The sequence below is a fragment of the Podarcis filfolensis genome (genome assembly GCF_964270895.1).
Source record: "Podarcis filfolensis genome assembly, chromosome: 7".
Lineage (NCBI taxonomy): Eukaryota > Metazoa > Chordata > Lepidosauria > Squamata > Lacertidae > Podarcis > Podarcis filfolensis.
In genome coordinates, this window is record NC_139603.1 from 73173654 (window position 1) to 73192529 (window position 18876).

Genomic DNA, 18876 nt, shown 5'->3' on the forward strand with positions numbered 1-18876 from the left:
CTTCCAGGGAGTAGTAGCTTCTGTTTCTCCTTCCACATTGAGGTCTTATAAGAAGGCCTGGATGGACTCTTTAGATTTCAGAGCACAGCACTGGACAATCAACAGTACAGTGTCGCCATCCACAAATCAGGTGTTGCAATATTTGGCTCACCTGCGGTATATGTGTCGTGCTGTGAAGTCCATCAGAATTCAGTCTTCTGCCATTTCATTTATTCAAGAGTTCCTTGTGCAAAGTTTGTAGTGCGCAAGGCTCTTGTTGGTTGGGCCAGGTTGCAGCCACCAAAGTCGCTAGGTAGGAGGCCAGTCACATTTGACATTTTTATTCTTGGTGCGCAGCAAGTTAAGACTTGTCTGCTGGTCTACTTATGAGGTTAGGCACTTTGCAGCAGCTTTTTCAATAGCACTTTTTGGTGCATTGCGTGTGGGCGAAATAGTGCTGGAGCCAGCACAGGGAAGGGCTCCCAGGAGCTTGCTTTTGCAGGACGTTCAGCTTTCTGATGCTGAGCTGGTGCTCACTATTTGAAATTCCAAAATGGACCAGTTGGGCAGAAGTGCCTTGATGCGGCTGCCTGCCACTGGTAAGCCCGGTCCTTGTCCAGAAAAAGATGCCAAGAGATATTTGTCACTTCACTCACCTGGAGATGGTCCCTTCCTGGTTCACGAGGATGGGTCCTGTTAAAGAGGCATCATTTGCTGCAGTAATGCGTAAGGCGCTTGCAGCGTGTAGCCTGCTGGCCAGTGAGTTTGGTACCTCTGGTTACAAACTTAATTCATTTTGGAGGTTCGTTCTTAACCTGGAACCGTTCTTAACCTGAGGTACCACTTTAGCTAATGGGGCCTCCCGCTGCCGCACGATTTCTGTTCTCATCCTGAGGTAACCCGAGGTGTTTGTAACCCGAGGTACCACTGTAGTAAATGTGCAATTTAAAAAAGAGGAAGGGGGCATAGAGAAATCCACAACAGAAAAAGTGAAGTGAAACAGGTGAGTTCAGACTTTACAACAACATTATATTGGGGGGGAAACCCTATTGTGTTAGTGCCAAACGGAGTGTTTGTTTTCCCACCTAGCCCATTCAGACTCCAAAGCCTTTGTACCTGCCCCTCACCTGAGCCCACCCAAGCCCGACTAATGCAAGCTGCAAATAAGTAGCGGTTGGCAAACATTTCTACTGATGCATTTTGTTTTCCATAAATACTTATAATAACGAGATGCTGGAGATCATGAGCAGTAGAGAGCTAATGTCCTCCTGTTCTGCTTATGAACTTCCCATAGACATTTGGTTAACCACTGCAATCCAGAAGCTAGGCCAGATAGGCCTTCAGTCTGATCCAGCAGCTCTGTTCTTATGTTCTTAATCATGCATAAGTGTTATTTGAGTGTGTTTTGAGATGCACGTGTTTACATACAACAAAAATTGTTTGAAATGTCATGCCCTTTCAAATGCTGTACCTTAATTACACTAACATTAGCTAGTCTGCAGATTTTCAGTTTGGTAGGGTTGAGCGTGTTCCAATTTTGTACTGATTTCTTCCAGAAAATAGAAAGCTGTCATTTATATAGACAAGGGTTTTCTGTAGCTAAATATGTACCATTGAAAAGCTAAATTACATTACTGATCCAGTATTATTCAAAATAACTTTCGGTCATCATCACCCGGTAGTTTTGTCATTAATTTGATTGTCCATTCAAACCTTTCCACAGTTAGCTCAAAATATTTTATTTGCACTTTTAATTTGTTTTTATTAACTCGCTGAATTTACCAGTTTCAACTTGACAAATAGCCATTCCACTCTGTTTCATGGAAGTTTCTGAACAAGCACTACAATCTTATAATGCCTCCCGGTAGGGTTTACAAAGTGAAGTAACCCATTATAAAACCGGGTTACGCTTTTGACGTCTTATATACATCTCCTCAGAAAATCTTTCACTATGCGTTTAGTACTGTTGATATTAAGTTTATATGTTGCTGATATTACATTTCAAAACATATTTTTTAAAAAAAATCCTATGATGTAAGCCTCCCACCCTTTTGAATGATTTTTCTTTTCAAAGTATTCAGCTTCTAAAGTTTAAGAACATAAGAAGAGCCTGCTGGATTAAGCCAACGGCCCATCTAGTCCAGCATTCTGTTCTTGCAATGGGCAATCAGGTGTCTACGAAAAGCCAACAAGGACCTAAGCACCACGACACTCTCCCCATTTTTTTATTCCCAGCAACTAGTATTCGGAGGTTAAGTGTCTCTGACAGTAGAGGCAGAACATAGGTGTTGTGGCCAGTAGCTTCTGACTGCTTTGTCCAAGAATTTGTCTAATCCCCCTTTAAACCTGTCCAAATTGGAGGCCACCACTACATCTTGTGAGAGAGAATTCTATAGCTTAAGTATGCCATTAGGCCATTGTTTTGCCTGCGCTGAATCTTTCGAGATCCAGCTTCACTAGAAGTTCCTGAGTTCTAGTGTTATGGGAGAAAAAAAACTTCTCTATCCGCTTTCTGAGAGCCAGTGTGGTGTAGTGGTTAAAAGCAGTGGACTTGTAATCTGGTGAACTGGGTTTGATTCCCCGCTCCTCCACATGCAGCTGCTGGGTGACCTTGGGCTAGTCACACTTCTCTCAGACCTTGGGCTAGTCTCTCAGCCTCACTCACCTCACAGAGTGTTTGTTGTGGGGGAGGAAGGCCGCTTTAAGACTCCTTAGGGTAGTGCTAAAATGGGATTTCAAATCCAAACTCCTCCTCCTCCTCTTCTTTCTCCACAACAATGCATAATTGTATGCTCCTCTTTCATGTCTACTCTTATTTACCTTTCCTCTAAACTAAGAAGCCCCAGATGTTGTAACCTTTCCTCATAGGGGCGTTCCTTCATCCCCAAATCATTTGGGTTGCCTTTTTCTTAATGTTTTCCAGATCTACGGTTTCCTTTTTGAGGTGAGGCAGCAATAATTGTACAGAGCATTCCAAGGGTGGTTGCAACCATAGATTTCTATAATGGCATTACTATATTGGCACTTTTATTTTCAATTCTTTTCTTAGTGAAGTGATCCATAGCACAAAATTACAGCTGTCACACACTAGGTTTACGTTTCTGGTCCGTGCACTACTTTACACTTGTTTACATCAAATTGTATTTCCCATTTTACTGCCCATTCACTCAGTTTGGAGAGATGCTTTTGGAGCTCTTCACGGTCCCTTTTTTTTAACCACCCTAAACAATCTGGTATCATCAGCAAACTTGGCTACCACACTGCTCACCCATTGCCCCTTGTTAATTTATGTACAAGTGAAAAAGTACAGGTCCCAATGCTAATTCTTGGGGGCTCCACTATCTACATCCCTCCATTGTGAGGAACAATTACTCATGCACAAGGGTACTGCTCCTCTTTTCCCATGACTGCTAGGTTTACTTAGGAATCTTTGGTGAGGTACTTTGTCAAAAGTTTTTTTCAGAGCCAAGTACACAGTGTCAGCTGGATCACCTTTATCTATGTACTTGGTGACACTCTCAAAGAATTCTTAACAGGTCAGTGAGACAGGGAAGTCATACCGCTTCTGCTTCAGGAAGACTTGTTCTTCCATAGGCTTGGCAATTCTATATTTTACAACACTTCCCACCAGTTTTCCCAGAAGAGATGTTAATCTGTCATAATACAAAGATTCATCTGCCTCCCTAGCCAGTTTCCTGCTATTATTTTATTTATTTATCGGTCACCATGCATTTAGCAACGTGCTCTTTTTATCAAACTTTGTTGTCTGCTTGCATCTGTTTCAGAGTACGTGTTCCTTTTACTCTAATTTGGACAACACTTCCATTTCCTAAAGGAAGACTTTTTGCCTCTGATAGCTTCTAACAGCATAGTGTGAATGTTTTGGTTAGAAAAGAATGTTTTGCTTAGAAAAGAATACTCTGGCTGCATACACACCATACATTCAGGGCACTTTCCCCCTTCCAATAATCTTGGGAATTTTAGTTTACCCTTCAAAGAACTACAATTCCCAGTACCCTAGTTTCCAGGATTCTTGGAGGGGTGTGTATGCTTTGAATCTATGGTTTGCATGCATCCTCTTTTACCAGAAAGTTGCAACAAGCAAGGTGATGTTATTTTCCTTACAGAAGTGGCATTTCACAAGCGCCTGTATATACTATGCAGAAATATTTGCTCTAAATGCTGCCAAGCAAAACTGGCCAAAGACAATCACACACTTCAAATGCCGGCATGCCTGTTTTCTGGAAGCATACTCTTGTCCCCTGGGGAGATGGTTTAAGAAAGTGAATGAGGCTAAAGGATCAAGGACAAAGATGGGGGAAAGATATGGCATGGCAGGTGAATGCAATCTGCATGTATGCCCTAGAATTCAGGAAGAACTTCAGCCAGCTCTTTCCCAGACTTGGAGAGGAGTCCAAAGGGGAGGTCATAGGTTTGTGGGATAAGAATGAGTCATGACAGGCATGGCTAAAGGCTTGGACTGACATATCCCTACCATTCCTATTTATATAATGTTCTGAGAGTGAATCAGCTGCTAATAATTAATTTTATCAATAACCTACCTTTTAAAACTATTAATTGTAAATATATTTGTATATTACCAAAACCCCAATACATGCATTTTAGCGGTCTTGTATGAATTATGAAATAGCTCAGCTTATTATGAACCAAAACTATGTACTTCCTGTTATTGAATAGGCAGATCCCTTTTAGTTCAGTGTAACGATAAAACGAAAGAAGTCCCTACATCAAATAAACAAGTACATTTTACCTTTAAACCCTAAAGATAAAAATTAGCCTACTAATCAATCAAGTAATGTTAATCTACCAATTAATCTAACAATTGAAATAATTATTTCTTGTAGCTCTGTTTGTAGGCTACAGTCCAGTGAGAGTTGAAAGTACTTAAGCTCATTGAAATCAGTGGGCATAAACTCAAATAAGTCTGCAGCCGATTATGTCCATAATGTATTGTATTTCCTTTGAGGTCGAGGAATTGAATTTCTCAAGAGACTCATCACTGAAAGAATCCCTCAATTGTAGCTTGATATATTATGAGCCTTATGGGCACCACTGCTCACACTGTCCATAGCGTTCATGTAAAATAATGTAATGGGCTATCGGTCTGATTCTGTAGTCCACTCACATCTTATTAGGGCTATCATGGAAGCCACATTTTGGACAGATAAAATACTTTCATAAGAACAGCTCTGCTCTGGAAAAAGGAACGAAAAGGCCTCTCCTCCTTCCAGAGGGGAGGTGTTGTGGGCGGGGGTCGGGTCCTCAAACCACAACCTCTACAGCACTCATTCCTCCCCCTAAACTCTTATCACCTAACAGGTTTCAGAAAACGCATCAGTAACTTTTTTTCACCATAATACGTGAACTTATCTATAGCAGTCTAATATATGCTCTTAAATAAACTTGAATTTGTAAATATTTTGTGAAATTTGCTACATATGGGTTGACAAATTAAGGAAAACATTCAAAAGAAGCATAGAGTTTGCACAGGTAACATTTTCCAAAGCAGTAGCCATGCTTTGGGTCTTTTTTGAGTCTTGTGGCACCTTTCAGATTTAGTCTTGTGACTAACAAATTTATTATAGCATAGCTTTTGTGGAATACAATCCACTTCATCAAATAAATGAACTGTTATCCTGAGTTGCAGACATAGATAAAGAGGATATTAATCTACATATTGGGGAATGCTAAATAGTGAGGTCAAAGGGAAAGGAAATGCAGAAAAATACAGGTGGTGATAATTACACTTCAAACATTATTAATGATATTTTTTATGAATACTAGGATATAAATATTCTTATAAATTAATAAATAGTGGCCATTCACAAAAAATGTTTATGTATGTAACACAGAAATCCTGGCATTGGTAAATGCATTAATGCATTTAATGCAATTTAATGTAATGGATAAAAATCCACCTTGTTGATTCAACACATATGTAATAGCATTGAACCATTTAATGAATTGTAATTCAGTAGTTTCAAACTACATTCTCCCTTTGAAGTTTCTCTGTTTCAGTATGACTATCTTAGTCAGATACAGAATGTCCTGGGAATTTGCAATATTCTTCCACACATGTTTCAATCCTGCCATTTCTGATGTCAAATATTTGTTTATTTTTTGCATAGAAATTAGCCTGTTTGTACTGTGCATAATACCAAAGGGCACTGTAGGTGGATGATGGCATAAGCAGGTAAATGAAAAAAAGGCAAGATATATGGACAAAGGCAATGAACCCTCTGGAAGACTCAAATGCCAACCTGGTGACAACACTATTACAGGATCTAATACAGTCATGCACCATATCAGGGGTTCAGAAAACAGAAAACTGAAAGATGGAATACATCCCTGCATAACACTTCAAGCATATGATTATCATGGCATGAAAGTTTATGCTATAATAAATTTATTCAACTTTCAAGTGTGACAAGACTCTTCCTTTGTTCTCCCGGTAAAAATCTGAAGCTTATACATATTTTGACTGATACATGTTTTCCACTCTATTTTAGCTTTATTCATCACTAATGAATATGAGACCCTTTCTAGTCAGTCAAGTGCTATGATTTACAGTGGGCTTGATTCCCAAGTTCATTCCACAGCTAAGAGGAAATCAATGTGCACGATTATATAAATATAGTAAACTAAAAAACAAACTCATTCATGTCTTCATCACAACTTGAAAATCCTATCAAGGGACGTACTTGCTTGCCTAAAAAGGCTTATAATTACTTCTCTGGATTTGTATCATTCTTAAATTACTGTATTTACTGTATTTTATACAAACAGAATAGATCCCTTTTTAAATTGCTTTTGAAGAATGGGCGGGAGTAAATATCCATAGACAGTCTAGTATGCAACATGCTAATGATTATTCTGCAACACAGTTGTCCACATATGTGATATCCATGAAGAGCAGGTGCTGTTTCTATCATCAAGTCCTACTGATATGAAAACATGCCTCAAAAAAAGCCCTTGAACTAGATATTATGGGAACATGGTGTGCAAAGATAAACAAAATTCATTTTGTGTCAGGAAGCGTTAACAGTTCCCTGGATATTATCCATTAAAGACAAAAATGTATTCACAAAAATGAGGGGTTTTGGAAAAAAAACATGATATTGCTAGAGTATATATTAATACTTTCCCTGGCTTTTTATTTATTTATTAAGTAAACCTATTCTAGCAATGCAGCCTCAAATTAATATGCCTCAGATTCTCAGGTTTTATTTTATTTCTCTCTCAACAGCTGTCTATTCATTTACAAAAGTAGATAAGAAGCCTAACTAGTAACATAAGAAGAAATTACTGCATGCAATGAAATGAACCCTACTTGACAAATATTCTCTTTAGTAATGCCACCATCATGTGCTGTTTTTGCAAACATACACTTGCTCTCAAGTTTCTGATAATCAGTGAGGCACTTCAGCAATATTCAGAAACACTTCAGCAAGTTACTCTTTTTAAAATCCAAATTCTTCATAAATGTTCGAAATCTGTGTAACAAGAATATGTTTTAATCTACACTGTAATTTGACAACTATTTTGTGGCTTTTGTAGCAGGAGAATGGATGTTTATTCATGCTTGAACTGTCCAACTGTAGTGAATCAGAATGTTCTCTTTTTATTTCTTTTTAGTGAAAAGTACAGTTATACCTGTAAAACCGCTTTCTTAATCTGAAAAGGAAAAAAACATGATTTTCATTAAATATACCTTGATAGGGAGCACTAAATCCACGATATCGGTGGTTGCTGTCTGTTACAAAATGGAGTCTTAGCCAGTTTTTGTTGCTGATAATTGGAGGTGGGATATTCATTCCAGATAACCTAAGAGAGAAAATAAAAATAAGACAAAAACATTTGATGGGTCAGAAACCTCAGTCATTCTCCAAGACCATCACACCTTTCTAAAGGTTTTCTACTCCCTACTTGTGAACATTTAAAACATGCATATTTGTTAATTGCATTCATTTAGTGTTAGATAAAAAAATAGATAATTTATTACAGTCAGAGACCAGCTTATAAAACACACTTGGGGGTACAATCCCAGAAGGAAAACAAACATGTGAAACAATGTACAACAATAAATTTAAAATTTATAAATGTGATAAGCGTATAGACATGTAAAACTTTAAGATAAGCTGCCGCAGAGTCACCCATGGAACCGTGTTTGGGGATTTTCTTAACAAACTAGTTTGGGTCGGGGGATGGTCTGCGCCTACAGATCTGTATATAGAATCTGGCGACCATCCGGGTCGTCGTATAATCTTTGCCTAACAGGAAAAGGTCAAATTTTTGCTTTTCCGGGAGGTCAGCGGGCCTCACCAGCAAGGGATCAATCGTCTCACTATGCGCCTCTTCATAAAAGGGACATCTAAATCATTTAGTGTTATTTATAAATCCACTTTTCATAATGCAGATCACAGGGAAAGCTACAACTAATACATATACATTTTAACACCAACTACAATAGACATTTAAAACAATTCATAGGGCTGCTTAGAAACTCTTACAGTGAGTGACTAAGTCAGATAAATAAATGAATAAATCATATGCAAGAATAATAACACAGACACACAACAGCAGCTTAACCTCCTACAAATGTCTGGATAAAATTATGTGCTTTTAATTGGTGCCAGCATTTGAGTAAGTTCAGGGCTACACACATCTCTGAGTGTAGGACATTGAAGAGACAAGGTGTCACAATATGCACTTTTGGCAATGCAGTCACAAGAATGGGCCTCCCCCACTGATCTTACTCATGGGCAGATTGGTAGGGAAAAAGCTGTCCCTTCAGACATCTTGGCCCCAAACTGTTAAGGCCTTTCTATTGTTATAAAGCTGAATTTGAGCCTACTTGAAACTTGGGGTTGTCTAACGCTTGATCCAAATTGGCAGTCACATTGCCCATAATGAAAATGCACAACATATCAGGACAAACTTTGCATAGCATATTAAAAACATATCCAAAATATTGTTATGCAAATGCTATAGACAAGGATCATGAAGAACATACAGAGGAAAGGAGTCACTGTTGTCTATGGATACCAAGTGGAAAAAAATTATTACACATCTCTGAAATAAATTTTCACTTTTCCTAAATTACCCATGAGTCAAATTAATTTGGATAGCATTTCATTTTATTTTAATTTTTTTAAGCTTAGATGCTTAGAAATTCCTCATTTCCTCCATTTTCTTTTCCACCAGTCTAGCTTCAGTTCTGCAGAAAGCAGAGATGCTGCAAAGTGGTAGATGTCACCTTACTTAAAATGAATAAAGAGCAACGTCCCAATATTGTGATTGTATTGTTTCATCAGTAGCCTGGAACAGTTGCCATTAAATTCTGTTCATTCAGCTGTGAAACCTGACATATGTGGGTGGTTCTGATTTATGAAGGACTAACTTTTGCCTTTAAAGAGAAGCTACACCCAGAACAAGGTTAAGGCTCATAAGCACCTACCATCCTGCCTTTTAGTTGTGGAAACAGCACCTCTTGGTGGCCAATTTATTAGTTCCAAGAAGCAGACAAGAAAACATATTATTTTAAGGGGAACATGGGGAATCATCTAAACCTATGTCAGAGGCAGAAAGTGATGGTGGAAGAGCAAAATGGTAATGAATTTGAACATGACCTCTCATCCTAATTGCTAAATATTGTTTATTCCTATTGTAATGATACTGCAAAGAGACTCTTGAATAAAATAAAAATTGTACAGCATTTTCCACTATTCAATTATTAAATGCATAAGGCCAAGGAAACAAATACTTAATTGAAACGTAAGACCTATATGTCCAGAAAGATGCATTAGGCTACAATTCTATATACATTTACTTGGGAATAAGCCCCATTGAACCAAATGTTTATTTAGCAAAAGGCCTTCATTTGTACAAAAGCAAAACACAGAGAACATGGTCAAAACAAAACAGAACATCTCACCTCCCATATTGCTGCGGTACTAATAACAAGTAACACGTTGCCAAAGAAGTGAAATGCTACAATTTATTATTTTACTCGATACTGTAACCGAAGGTTAGGGACCCTCTGTTCTCCGACTCCCCTTCCCCTGACTGTATTGTATTTCAGCCCACTCCTTTTTATTAGACAGAACTGCAGCTAGGAATGCAGCTAAGGATCTGGTTTGTCAACAGAAAGACCAGTATGTTTTCTCTGCCCCAAGCCCCTTTGCCCAACAACCACATTGCTAAGAATTTCTGTCTTGTGCAACTGCACAGGCTACACTGCAGCAGTATTCCTCCACCTGACTGTCAATACAGACACCAGTGCTCCTCCAAGAGTATCTCTCTGAACCATCCTACCCTAACTGTAGAAGAAAAGCTATTTGTTCTATATATAACACTTTTTGTTATATATGGTGAGAGGGAGCTCCTAACGTCCAAGTAGAAGGCAGGTGTTCTTTGAACACCAATCTCTTCCAACAATTCATGGAAATGCAAGTCCTTAATAAGTTGCCTCACCAAATCCAACATCGCATTGAATTCAGTGAGGCTTACTTCCCAGCAGATGAGGTTTGCTTGAAATTCAGTGACAGTCTTCAGCTCAAAAGGACAGATACAGAAAAGATTTAAGCCACGAATTCTCATGCTGAAGTTTGAGGTACCTATTCTCCATCAAAAGATGCAGTGTAAAGATTAAATTACAAATGCATTTTACAGAAAACATCTTTAGCACTTAAATGATGGCTTCCTGCTAATACAAATGGAGAAAAAGGAGCAGCTTCATTTTTTTACACTGCTAATATCTAGTTAAGTCTGCCAGTCAAGGCAGTTATTCATTATCACTTTTTAGACATGACAGCTTTGGGCTAAGGTGAAGATTGTTCTAATTAAGCACATGCTGATATCTGCAATTTTATAATTAAAATCATTGTGAGTGTGTGTGTGTTTTAAATCTGACTATGATTTCTGTGGGATTATTTTTACTGTAAGTAGTTCTGCAAACTGACAGGATTTGCAATGGCTACTGGTGTGAAATCTTTGCTTATTCTAATCATATAGCTACCCTTTCTTCCCATGTCAATTTCTCTTCCACACAAATTATAAAGCTGTTCGCTATTATCATAATGCAGAGGCAGTCCGTTCTTAGCTGCATGACAAGTGCTCTTTGAAGCATGGCAATGGTTTACATTCTGGATTCTTAAATAAAATAATACTAAAGGTTATTTATAAATCATATACAACACCAAGGCAAATTCCACGTTATGAGTGAACATGTTTGCCTTACAATGCCAATGCTGGGGTAAAGAGATTTGGTGAGGAGAATCAATGGATGGGAGTGACTGCAGGGTGTACCTAGGAATTGACCAGATTGGCTGCTGCATGGCATGCAGGCCCAGGGATACACAAAAACCATGCCTCTCCACTCTGGCTTGGAGTGGCTAAGAGCCAGCCAGCCACCCACAGTGGGTGTATACAAGCCAGAGGGAGTGAGTTGTGCATTTTGACTAGATAAACTGGTAAACTATTCAGAGAGAGACATATCTAAGGAAGATGAGTGCACTGATCTGCAAAATCCAGGAAGCACAACGCATACAGTGCAGTTCATTGAGCTGGTCTCTCTGGTCTGCTTCCATTTGTCACTAGGTTATTGCATTATCGAGGGATGATTATCTGTGATCAGTGCCAGATTTACGTATAAGCTAAACAAGCTATAGCTTAGGACCCCACTCTCTTTGGGCCCCCCAAAAAAAATTAAAGGGAAAAAAGTGGATGTACATTTCCAAAATATAGGATAAAAAACAAATAAAATAAAACCTACATACAGCAACAGTTTTGTGTGTTGTGTAGGCTCCTATGATGTAAGTAACGGGCCCCGCCTGCTAGCCTGCTCCCCATATATTACCATATAGCATATATTCAACACAAAAAACAGCAACAATTTGTTGTTGACAAAGGACAGCTGGACATATAAAGGGCCCCATTACCTTCAGTAGCTTAGGGCCTCATCAAACCTAAATCTGGCCCTGTCTGTGATATAGCACCAACAGCTGATGTAGCACAAAAGACAAAACCTTCATATTGCTTTATATCAGTGTAGCTCAGAAATAAATGCAGATGACCCTCAGGGTCCCATCCAACTTTATGATTCTATGATTTCAGCACACATGCTATGCTGCATGGCTTTAATATTGTTGTCATTTGCGGTTCTGCAGAATGGAGGCTCAAATATTTGGGAATTAGCCCTACAGTGGGCTCGAACCCACAACTTTGAGTCTCATGCTCTTACCAACTGAAATGTATCCAACAGTACTGCAGTATTGGAGAATGAAGAGTTTATAACTGAAGGGAGACGTAATCTGCCTTTCAGAAGCAGCCTAGGAAGAAGAATTCCTTGTTGCTTATTTTATTGATGATATGGCTAACTGTAGTTAGACCGTGCTCTAGGCCTCCATTGTGTTTTGTGTTAAAAGAATCAGATAAGTTCAATTAGTAAGTAGCAATGCCAGTTCTTACTTGAAGCCTGAGGACACCTCTGACTCTCTACTACAGAGAGGTGATACATGATAATGTTGCCTACAGTGCTCTGCTGGTAAATGACCAAACCATTTGTGGCTTCCCAGCCAAGAAGTAAGTAAAGTTGCAAGCTATATTACATGTGACTTATTTCCAGCAGGCATTGTAAGGTTGAATTCCATTTTACGATCTTTTTTGTCTGTTTTATTGTTCATTTGCTGTGGCTTGTTTTTATGTACACTGCTTAGAGATGTGAATAATTAAGATGGCTATAAATGTCTTAAATAAGTAAGTATGTAAGTCATTCATATGGCAGAGTAAGGATGTATTTTGTGTAATGTCAGGGAGAGAATCCAGTTCTCATCATAGTGTTATGGTCTGCAAGACAAGATGTGAATTGTCTGCATGATATTAAACAAATGCATTCAGAAGAACATTTTTTAGTCCTCTGTGACTACCTTACCTACCAATATTTCTTTATTTAAAATAGCAACAACATTCTGTATCTGATCAAAACCCTAAAATGTATTTTATATAATTGACTTTATGTCTATTCTTTGTATATCGTACTGTTGTTTTATTGTTATGGCCAATGGCTGTCGCAAATAAAGATTCATTAAATTCTGTATCTGATGGTTAACTGCCTTTATTTTTTAAAAGAAGTTTTTGGAGTCCTGTGTACATTATAGCAAAGGCCCCAAATCCTATCATGTACAAAAAAATACTGATAATCCCAGACAAATGTTGTGAAAGCACCAACATACACTGGCAACTGTAAACAGCTATTTAAATACTGTTATGGGCTGTGAGTGGTGAGCCTTGGGGATTCTCTCAACTAATAGTAATATATCTAATAGTAAAATATCCAGGATGTATGTTTGTTTGTTTGTTTGTTTGTTTGTTTGTTTGTGGTGCTGTGGTCTAAACCACTGAGCTTTGGGCTTGCTGATCAGAAGGTCAGGGGTTTGAATCCCTGGAATGGGGTGAGGTCCAGTTGCTCGGTCCCAGCTCCTGCCAACCTAGCAGTTCGAAAGCACGTAGTGCACGTAGATAAATAGGTACTGCTCTGGCGAGAAGGTAAATGACATTTCCATGTGCTGCTCTGGTTTGCCAGAAGCAGCTTAGTCATGCTGGCCACATGACCCGGAAGCTGTACACCAGCTCCCTCAGCCAGTAAAGCAAGATGAGCACCGCAACCCCAGAGTCGTCCGTGACTGGACCTAACGGTCAGGGGTCCCTTTACCTTTTTAACATGCTTAAGATTTCAAAAATTGCTAGCAGGGTCAGGAAAGATATATTCTCTCAGAGCAGTGTTAACTGCTGGTTATCAACTCAACTGTTATATTTATAACAAGGCAAGGAAAGTGAGGGTATGTCTCATTCTATTGTCCTCTGCTTGGCCAGGATAAGGGGTCAAACTAGCCTGCATTTTGGGGACAGTCATACAACTGGAGCAGAAAGAGAGACTGAGAAGTTTGTCTTGTTCTAAGTGCAGAATCCAAAGTTGTGGCTCTATTACCCTTCAGATTTAGGGTGGCGCAGGCGGTTCCCCTGCACAGGTTGCCAAAATGACAGGGCAAACAATTATAATAATAATAATTGATGCTGGTGGTGGTGATGCAGCCTATATTTATACTGGTGCCTACTCAATATTGGGGGGGGCATCAAATTTTGTCTTTGCTCAGGCTGCCATATTGCCAAAGTCCACATCTGTCCCCATGGCAAGAAATTTAAGGTAGGAGCAGAATCTTAGCACCATGAACCCATTCATCCACCTGCATTTATAGCCTTTTATCACATAAAATGGCACAAGTCTCCAGTGATCCTCATTCCAAGGGAGCCCAAGCAATACGATGGTCAACATTCACCAGTAGATTGCAGTGCAATCCTATACATGTCTACTCAGAAGTCAATCCTACTGAGTTCAGTGGGGCTTACTCCCAAGTAAGAGTGTTGATGATTACAGCCCTAACATCATTATTGCCAGCAACAATTTCAAGGCAGTGCATTCACTTCTACTTCCAAACTTCCATCCCCTGCCATTTCATATAGCCTATGCCTGCATGTGCAGTCTGTACATTTTTATTACGGGAACCTACAGCACAGCCGACTGGACAGACAGATATAGAGTGAAGAAAATGCTTCAGACACTGGGTAAGTTTAAAACCTGGTCAAGTATGCAGTGTGCAGAACAGCGTTCAAAACATATTTGTATTCTGTGCTGCGCAGCCAGTTACCTACTGAAATAAATTATGTATGGTTGGTGATCTGATTTATCAGCCTGCCAGTGTAGTTCAGAAGCAATATACCAGAAACAAAAAAAAACTGCCACTGTTTTAAATAGGAAAACAGCATTAAAGAATAAACTTCCTCTTCTAATAACTGCAGAACACCACACACAAATGCTGGAGTCAGTCCGTCTTGGGCACACATATAAAAAAGGCCTGCGTGCCGTCTCTGCTCAGCTATTATTCTGAGCACATTCTCTCCTCTACTTGCTGAAGCTCAGGCTTCACTTTCATGTCATAAGCATGTGTCTAATAGAGATCAATCTTAGGATGAGTTAATCTCTCTAGAGAAAGTTTTATTTAAATTAAATCAGCATTGAATAGCTTAGATTAAATCCAAAGCATCTGATCTGCAAATTAATCTATTTAAATGCACTCTGGGGATCAAAAATAGGCTGGGTGCTTTGTTTGTGTTTCGCTCGTATCTGTCTCTGCTGTAATCTTGGAGTGAACATATATCTGCTTTTAGTTAACTAAATTATCCAATCCACTCAAAAGTTTCATTTGTTGTGGTGAAGTTCAGAGAGCTTTTTATTCAATTATACAACCATCGGAAGGAGAGAAGAAATGATATGTCTCTCCCCCAGTAGGTTATTTGCTGACCTTATATGCCTTAATTCTAAAGAAAATATATTTTAGCACATCTGTAGTCTAGAATTGCAGTGGAAAAAACAGCTGTGGCACAGGGCCCATTTTTTGAGTTCTCTTTCAAATCATATAGTTCTTCCCTTGATCACACTACTTTGTTTTTGTGGTTAGTGCCTGGGCATATGACCGAGGTCAGGTCACAATGCACCCAGATCTCAGGATGCTTCACAATGGCCCTGTTCAGACATAGCATATCGATGCTTATTAAGCCAAGATAGGAATAAGCACTGTGCTCACACATCCCTCTGCCACCCTTTCCATCCTCCCTTCTCCAGTATTGCAACAGAAGACTACCTGGCTGAATTGATAATAATTTCTCATTCTATCCAGTGCAGGAAATTCCGGTCCCACAGATCTGAGTGAACCAGAATCTGAAGTCACAGGATTCGTAACTGCTATGGACATGAGAAGGAACTGTGATTGAACCCAGGATTTCTTGAATTGTGGCATGGAAAGGATGGTGCGAGGATGGTGAATCTCTCAGCCTAATAAACCAAGACACGTTATCCCAGGCTGCATGTTGTTCTTCCTATGTGACAGGTACATGACAAGATCTCTCATTCATAACCATGCAAATTTAGACAAGGCTGACAAAATAAAGCCAACCAGGTTGTTGTTGTTTTTTAAAGGCCTGAAATAGGTTGTATGGAAACATTGGTTTTCATTTGTGCTACTTTCAAGAAACTCTGCACTGAGTTGTAGAAGGTTATGAGGCATGGCATAAAGATGCAGTTCATGCAGAGCATGATTCTCTGTGAGATCAGAGAGCACCTGGATCCCATAACTGTGCATTGTAGGGAAGATCAGTAGCGGTGGGCAAGCTTGTTTGATCTCCTCATGATGCAGAGGACCAGTTGAAAAGCTTCCAATGTACCCTAAAGGCAAAGGGACCCCTGACCGTTAGGTCCAGTTGCGGATGACTCTGGGGTTGTGGCGCTCATCTCGCTTTACTGGCCGAGGGAGCTGGTGTACAGCTTCTGGGTCATGTGGCCAGCATGACTTAGCCACTTCTGGAGAACCAGAGCAGCGCACAGAAATGCCGTTTACCTTCCCGCCAGAGTGGTACCTATTTATCTACTTGCACTTTGACGTGCTTTCGAACTGCTAGGTGGGCAGGAGCAGGAACCGAGCAACGGGAGCTCACCCCCTTGTGGGGATTCGAACCGCCAACCTTCTGATCGGCAAGTCCTAGGCTCTGTGGTTTAACCCACAGCGCCACCCGCGTCCCCCCAATGTACCCTAACATTCCACAAAGCACAATTCGAAACCTACACCATTCAAACAAGAGAGAAGAACACAAAAGATTTGGGTACAGTAATGTATTAGAACAAGCTGCTATCTTAAATATAATATAATGTAATGTAATGTGTAATATACTATAATATAATTTGTTATTTATACCCCACCCATCTGGCTGGCTTTCCCCAACCACTCTGGGTGGCTCCCCAAAAAAATATTAAACAGAATAAAACTTCAAACATTAAAAACTTCCCTAAACAGGGCTGCCTTCAGGTGTCTTCTAAAAGTAAGATAGTTGTTTATTTCCTTGACATCTGGTGGGAGGGCCTTCCACAGGACGGGCGCCACTATCGAGAAGGCCCTCTGCCTGGCTCCCTGCAACCTCACTTCTCGCAGTGAGGGAACCACCAGAACGCCCTCGGCGCTGAACCTCAGTGTCCATCTTACTGTAATGTTAATATTGAAATGGAAAAGAATTTTGTGTGGAAGGTGTTGGATCAACTCACTTTCTTGGCAAGTTTGGCACAGGAAGAGCCCAAACATCTTCTCATATTTATTAAGTTTTCAAAGTTTCTCTGTTTTAACAACATGATGTGGTTCTCTTAGGTTAGAATTATAAGAGAGAAATGTATATTTTAAAACTTCGTAGTCATTAAAAAGTTTCCCCCTCTAATCTGAGTCTCAGATATGTGGCAGGGTTGGAATAAAAAAGGAAAGACAAATAAATAATGCAGCTTTTCCAGTGCTGTGTGACAAAGATTTGTGGTTTTGGGTGCTTTTAACAAGGAGGAGAAACAATATAAAATAATAGAAAGGAGCCATTAAAAAAAACACCACACACATTCCTATCAAGGTTACACAAGCAATGCGCATGGTGTAAAAGAAAAAGGTAAAGTTTCAATTATAAGAAACAAACTTATCTATAGGTAATTGAGGATCTCTCTGTATTTTGTAAATACTGCATGCACATTATGCTTATACTCTTGGAGTCAGGGCAGTGCCAAAATTTAATTCATGCAGACTGCACTCACTCTGAGCTAGTTTGAATGACCTTGCTAAGCTGTAAATGTAGCAAAACAGCATCTACCTGCTCACAGAACATGCCTATAACACATCCAGGAAAACTAGCAACCCATGGGTACACATTATCTTTGCATAAGGCCTATAAACATATCATCTAATACATCACATGATAAAACCATTAACGGCCGTATTTTTCTGTCTATAAGACGCCCCCATGTATAAGACACCCTATTTTTGGGGACTCAGATCTAAGAAAATGGAGGGAGCTGTATCCATGTATAAGATGCCCCCTAATTTTTGACATTCTTTTTTAGGGAAAAACCTTGTCTTATACACGGCAAAATGCAGTATATGTGGGATATCAATTGTGTGGTTCAAGACCACACATTGTTTCCTGAAAAAACAGCTGGTTCCTGGAGGGGCTTTCTGGCTGGCTTAGCTCTTTGAGGTCTGGGGCAAGTGTACCTGGCTGCTCCCCACTCTGTACGGGTCTGGAAGAAACAGATGAGATATGTATGTTCAACGTGTTATAGGTAGGGCTGCCTCTGAAGACATTTCAGAAACTTCAACTGGTACAGAATTTGGTGACCATGGACTCAGCTAGATTGGTAAAGCAAAAGCATTTTATATGTGATATAACACTGTGACACCAGATGGTGCTGTGGAGTTCCATTTTTGCCAATACGATTTCTCATTATAAAGGTTACAATGCATTTTTTCTTAAGTGCTTCTTTGATGTGTCAAATCCAGCCCATGTTGCTCACTGGAGCAGGATGCTTTGAGGATATTACACCAATCCTAGCACAACTGCACTGGCTGCCAATTAGTTTCTGGGCCAAATTCAGAGTGCTGGCTTTGACCTTTAAAATGCCTTAAATAGCTTAGGACTGCAATACCTCAAGGACAGTCTCTCCCCATAAGAACTGACCCAGATCCTGCAATCACCATCTGAGGCCATTCTTTGTGTGCCTCCTCCACTGCCATTATGTGTTCTTGTAGTTATTCTGCTGTTTCGATATTTTAGTACAGGCATAGGCAAACTCGGCCCTCCAGATGTTTTGGGACTACAATTCCCATCATCCCTGACCACTCGTCTTGTTAGCTAGGGATCATGGGAGTTGTAGTCCCAAAATATCTGGAGGGCCGAGTTTGCCTATGCCTGTTTTAGTACCAAACTATCTGCATTACAGTTCATCGATTGCACCAACCT

General features: G+C 39.7%; 1 protein-coding gene across 5 annotated transcripts in view; it reads right to left on the reverse strand.

Annotated features, from left to right (window-relative positions):
• The window catches only part of CSMD3 (CUB and Sushi multiple domains 3), a 584373-nt gene that overhangs the window by 332459 nt on the left and 233038 nt on the right, over positions 1 to 18876 (reverse strand). For all 5 annotated transcript variants that reach the window (XM_083621789.1, XM_083621788.1, XM_083621791.1 and 2 more), the window contains exon 6: positions 7712 to 7824. In XM_083621789.1, coding sequence (XP_083477915.1) covers positions 7712 to 7824 — 113 coding nt within the window. The remainder of the gene's footprint in view (positions 1 to 7711; positions 7825 to 18876) is intronic.